The 6,217-nt window shown below is 43.2% G+C and overlaps 1 protein-coding gene across 2 annotated transcripts in view; it reads left to right on the plus strand.

Moving 5' to 3' along the window:
• The first annotated feature begins 2,099 nt into the window (after positions 1 to 2,099).
• Positions 2,100 to 6,217, plus strand: part of LOC105535362 (chromosome unknown open reading frame, human C18orf21) — a 10,315-nt gene continuing 6,197 nt past the window's right edge. Inside the window, exons 1-3 of one of the 2 annotated variants that reach the window (XM_011974433.1) lie at positions 2,100 to 2,607; positions 2,687 to 2,709; positions 4,807 to 5,006. In XM_011974433.1, coding sequence (XP_011829823.1) covers positions 2,531 to 2,607; positions 2,687 to 2,709; positions 4,807 to 5,006 — 300 coding nt within the window. In that variant the 5' untranslated portion in view covers positions 2,100 to 2,530. The remainder of the gene's footprint in view (positions 2,608 to 2,686; positions 2,710 to 4,806; positions 5,007 to 6,217) is intronic. The other variant, XM_011974434.1, reaches the window with a different exon arrangement.

Consider the following 6,217-nt stretch of genomic DNA (forward strand, 5'->3'; position numbering starts at 1 on the left):
TTTGTGTGTGTGTTTGGTTTGTTTCTTTTTGTTGTGGTGGTGGTAAGTGGGGGGGGTGCACATTTATACATGTACTTAAGTGTATAAGGACATAGGTAGAGGAGACACCCAATTATTCATGTTGATCGCCTCAGAGAAGTGGGATGGAAAGGTGGGAAGAGCAGGGAAAAGAACTGTACTTTGGAAAAAGTTAAAATGCCTATAGAGACGTAAATACATACTTTCTCTTTACAAATCTTTATATAATCTAGACCCCCCTCCCTTTTTTTTTTTTTTTTTTTTTTAGATGGACTTTAGCTCTGTCACCCAGGCTGGAGTGCAGTGGCACAATCCCAGTTCACTGCAACCTCTTTGGTTGTGATTCAAGCCATTCTCCTGCCTCAGCCTCCCAAGTAGATGGGACTACAGGCGCATGCCTCCACACCTGGCTGAATTTTTGTATTTTAGTAGAGACAGGGTTTCACCGTGTTGCCAAAGCTGGTTGTGAACTCCTGAGATCAGGTAATCCACCCGCCTTGGCTTCCCAAAGTGCTGGAATCACAGGTGTGAGCCACTGCGCCTAGCCAATTTAGCTCCCTTTTAAAATTAAAAATGGGCTGGGCATAGTAGCTCACACCTGTGATCCTAACACTGTGGGAGACTGAGGTGGGAGGATCCCTTGAGCCCAGGAGTTCGGGACCAACCTGGGCAACATAGTGAGATCTCCCATCTCTACCAAAAACAAAAACAAAAACAAAAGCTAGGTATGGCAGTATGCCTGGTTCCCAGCTACTAGGGAGGCTGAGGCAAGAGAACCCTTTAGCCCAGCCCAGGAATTCAAGAATGCAGTGAACTGTGATCACACGACTGCACTCCAGCCTTAGCAACAGAGTGAGATACTATCTCAAATAAATAAATAAATAAATAAATAAATAAATAAAGCAGTCTAAATATGGGTCCACTATCCAGAATATACACATTAAAAAAACTTACAACTCATCAACAAAAAGACAACCCCAATTTAAAAATGAGCAAAGAACTTAAACAGCCAAAGAACTGTAAATTGCCAACAAGCACATGAAAAGCTGCTCAAAAGCATCAGTCGTCAGGGAAATGTTAATCAAAACCACAATGAGATGCTACATCATACTCACTAGGAAGGCTACATTTAAAAAAAAAAAAAAAAAGGAAAAACAAATGTTGGTGAGGATACGGGGAAACTGGAACCCTCATTAAGCACAGAATTACCACATAACCCAGCAGATCTACTCGTAGGTATTATACCCAAAGAACAGAAAACAGGCACTCAAACAAATGCATGTACACACATGTTCACAGCGGCATTCATTCATAACAGCCAAAAGGTAGAAACAATTCAAACGTTCATCAACTGATGAATTGATAAACCATTGTGATACAGCCATACAATTGAGTATGATTTAGCCATAAAAACGAATGAATAACACGGTGAAACCCCGTCTCTACTAAAAATACAAAAAATTAGCCGGGTGCGGTTGTGGGGGCCTGTAGTCCCAGCTACACGGGAGGCTGAGGCAGGAGAATGGCGTGAACCCGGGAGGCGGAGCTTCCAGTGAGCCGAGATTGGGCCACTGCACTCCAAACTGGGCGACAGAGCGAGACTCTGTCTTAAAAAAAAAAAAACGAAGTACTGATAGGTGCTCCAAGGTGGATGAAGCTCAGAAACATGCTAAATGAAGGAAGCCAGACACAAAAGGTCACGTGTATGATTCCATTTATATGAAATGTCCAGAATAGGTAAACCCATACAGACAGAAAGCGGACTGGTGGTTGCCAAGACCTGGGAGGGAGGGGGAAATGGGCCGTAAGTGCTTCACGGAGTTGGCTGTCCTTCGGAGTGATCGAAATATTTTGGAAATAGCAGAATAGTGCTTGCATAACATTGTAAATTTACTAAACGCCACTGAATTGTTCACCTTAAAACGGTCCATATTACATTACGTGAATTTCACTTTAATTACAAAAAGAAAGAGAAACGCTAGCGTTTACGCAGGCAGAGGGCAGGATGGGGACGCTCCTCCCGGGCGGCCTCGTTGCTGGCAGCGCTTCCGCCCGCCGGCGCCCCAGTCAGTACGGCGCCCGGCGAATCTGGAGGGCGAAGCTGCGGTGGAGCAATCACAATAGGACTGTCAGAGAGGAGGCGAGCCGGAAGGAAGATGGAAAGGCGGGTGGGAGCCTCATCTCTGGACTCCACCGCCGCAGCCCGGTCAAGCCGCTCCGCCCAGGCTCAAATCGGACTCCTAACTCCGCTGGGTGCCTGAGACGACGCGGCAGGCGGAGGGGTGGTAATGAGGGGACGGGGACGCGGCGGGCGGGTGGGGCAGCCTCCCGGCTGGGCACGCCTCCACGCCAGACTTGACACGAAGGAAACCGGAACCTCTCTGCCGGGGGTGCCAGTTTCCGGAAGCAGCTTGAGTCTGGACGCCAACGTCGGCGACGCTGGGAAACAGACTTCCGGCGCCATATAGTTTCACCAGGTATCTGCGGCGAGCTAGCGGCGGCGGCGGCGGCAATGAGACAGAAGCACTACCTTGAGGCTGCAGCGCGGGGACTGCACGACAGCTGCCCGGGCCAAGCCCGCTATCTCCTGTAAGAGGACTGGAGAGGAAGCGGGAGGCGAGCGGGGAGGTGTTCCTTTGCTCCTCACAAGTCTGTTTCTCTTTTACAGCTGGGCCTACACTTCGTCGCACGGTAGGAAGAACGCCTGTCTCTTAGTGCGTTGGGCTCCTGCCCCGCTTTCCTCCGTTCTGCACAACGCTCAAATAAGGACGATGGACTCTCTCCCCTCCTTAAAAACTACAACAAAACAAAACCCGCATGTTTCTGCGTTTCGTGAAAAATCCAGATTCCTTAATGTGCCTGCTTGCTTTTGTTAGCGGCATTTGAGACACTGATCAGTCTTGAAATAGTTTCCTGCCTTGGCTTCTAGGTCATTACGTAGTTCACCTCCTCTTTATTTATTACTTCTCGATTTGCTTTGCTGGTTCCTCCTAATCTCCCCAAGCTTTAAGTATTGTCGTATCCCAGTACTCAGCCCTTGGACCTCCTTTCTAGGTACACTCACTTCTTTGGTGACAGTTTTTCATCCAATCTCATGGCTTTTAAATACCATATACCGAGGACTTACAAATGTATATACTCAGCGCAGACCTCTCCTCTTAATTCTAGACTCATATATCCAAATGTCGTGACATTCTTTTCAGTGTCTAGTAATTCAAACTTAGCTAATATGTCCAAAACCTGAGCTTTACCCCCCAACAAGATCCTCCAGTTTTTCTCATTTCAGTAAATAATTCCATCCTTCCCTTACAGTTATTGAGCCCCAAAACCTTGGAGCCATTCTTGACTCCCAAACTCTCTTTCTTCCCCCAAGCCAGTATGCGAGCAAATCCTGTTGGCTTTAAAATGTATCCAGAATCAGCCAGGAGCGGTGGCTCACACCTGTAATCCCAGCACTCTGGGAGGCCGAGGTGGGTGGATTTGAGGCCAGGAGTTCGAGACCAACATGGCGAAACCCCGTCTCTACTAAAAATACAAAAAAATTACCCGGCGTGGTGGTGCACGCCTGTAATCCCAGCTGCTCGGGAGGGTGAGGCATGAGACTCTCTTGAACCTGGGAGGTGGAGGTTGCAGTGAGCAGAGGTGGCGCCAATGCACTCTTCCTCACCACATCCATTGCTACTACCCTGCTCCAGCCTATCACCAGCTCTCTCCTGGATTATTGCTAACAGCTCCCATGCGTTTCTAGTGTGTTCTCAAGCCAGCAGCATGAGTGATTCTGATAAAAACCAAAGCTAGATCATGTCACTTCTCTGCCACAAACTCAAATGGCTTCCCATCTCCCAGTAAAAGTGAAAGTCCTTTAAAAGGATTGTAAGGCCCTACATCATAGGCCCGCATACCTCTCTGACGTCCTCTCTCTTTCCTTCACACAACTCCAGTCACACTAGGCATCCTTGCTTTTCTGTTTCAGGGCGTTTGCAGCTACTCCTCACTCTGCCTGGGATTCTTGCCTCACATATCTGCTATCATGCTAATCCTCCGTTTCCATCTGGTCTCTATGATATCACTCAATGAAGCTTTCCCTAGCCACCTATTTAAAATTACAGTTAACTCCATCAACACTTCTATTCCCCTTTCGTATCTGCTTTTTTATTCCCAGCACTTAACATTTGATGTTGCTATATTTATTGTATGTCTCAGTGAATTGTCCTTTGTTCACTGCTGTGTCTCCAGCACTCAGAACAGTGCCTGGCATTCTTAATTGTCACTTAGTAAATATGAATGAATTTCACATTTGGCGGAGCTAAATTTAAGTGTGGTCTTTAGCTTCATAAGTGCTGCTATATCCCTGGCACTTAGCACAGTGCTCAATGGTAGATACTATTCATTGTGCTAATTATTTAAAAAAAGAAACAAAATCGCAGTGCAATTTGTTATTTTGTGGTAAATGCACTGGTAAAATTGGTGAAACATAACAGCCTTTTAAAACTTAGTAGCAAGTAATGAGAAGTGGCTAGATTTTGGATATATTTTAAAGCCTACAGGATTTGCTAGCATAGGTTGGAGATTTGCCTGTCTGTTGCTGAAAGGAGTGAATGGATGGAATTATATTTGCAAAGTAAATTACTGCCAATTTGTCTTTTTGTAAATGTTTATATTTTGAGTTTACTTAAAAATGTATATCTGCTTATATTAAATATCAATATACTTTTTATAGTGTTGGCAGTTTGAGGTAACAAAACATTCTAATTTGCTGAATTGTGAGTTTCATTTGTATAATTTTAGATGATAAGAGCACTTTTGAAGAAACGTGTCCATACTGTTTCCAGTTGTTGGTTCTGGATAACTCTCGAGTGCGTCTCAAACCCAAAGCCAAGTTGACACCCAAAATACAGAAACTTCTTAATCGAGAAGCGAGAAACTATACACTCAGTTTTAAAGAAGCGAAAATTGTGAAAAAGTTCAAAGATTCCAAAAGTGTATTGGTAAGATTTCAGTCCAGTATGTATGAGTAAACTAGAATTTTCTTTTCTTTCACTTAAAATCAGTTTAAGAATCAACCTCGATATAACTCAGATTTATAGTAGTATATTTGGATTATCAAAATATATACATAAACTATTTCTCTAATGATTAGTGTTTCATTATAAGGACAGCTTATTTTTATTTTTCATGATTACCTAAACCAAACATGGTGAGCTCTCAGTTGTTTTGAGATCCCATTGTTGAGCATTATTTTTCACAAACGTGCAGATTTCTTGAACTGACCATTATGACTCCACCTAGATTGCGGTTACCACTACATTATTTTTTCAGTTAATGGTCCTTTGCTTCAAATAGTAGTATGTTATGTATGTAGGTATCATGCCACTTCTTCAGCTGTCCTCCCACTCCATATCAGTGTGTATTTACAGGTATGCCCAACAAAGGTGAATGCGCCTTTTGTTCTTTAAACATTTTATTGAGGGTCTATCATATGCCAAGCAACATTTAATATTGGGGATATAAGATGAAATAAAACAACCAAAATCAGATTACGTATGGTTTACCATACGGAGGCCAGTAGCAAATACACTTTATATCCTGCATATTCTATGTTAACATTTATCAACTGTTCAAGTATGTGCTTATTGTCCAGCACTGTGCCAGGCACTGGACATTATGACAGCTTATGTCTGGCCTAAGACTATAATTAGTAATTACTTGGATTGAAAATTGCCATATTTAGGAGTTTACTAGTGTTGGTCACGTAGGTACATTTTGCTTTGTCATAAAATTGAATGGTTAAAGGGAAAGAAAGAAGAGATAGAATATTGAAGTGAGTATAGAATTCAGTTTCTTAGTTCTTGGAGAATTGTAGTTTTCAAAAATCATTACTGCCACATATTTGGAAAATGTTCTTAAATGGGAAGACAGTAAATGCTGCCTCACTGTCTTGCAGTGTTTTGCCCTCATGAAGCTTACATTCTAATGTACTTTAATCAGAAGTCAGCTAGAAAGGTGCTAGAGGTGTTTTTCTGATTTATTTTAATCTGTATACAGCCTCCTTCCAAAAAGTGTAAAGCAACATAGACCTTTGATAGATGCAGATCTTCCATTGGCATTTTCATCTGCTCATGAACATCAAACTACTTCTCACTTAAATTAGTTTGTATTAATTTGCTGAGGCATGGGCTGAGTCCTGTGCATAGTCAGT

The sequence above is a fragment of the Mandrillus leucophaeus genome, unplaced genomic scaffold (genome assembly GCF_000951045.1).
Source record: "Mandrillus leucophaeus isolate KB7577 unplaced genomic scaffold, Mleu.le_1.0 Scaffold145, whole genome shotgun sequence".
NCBI lineage: Eukaryota > Metazoa > Chordata > Mammalia > Primates > Cercopithecidae > Mandrillus > Mandrillus leucophaeus.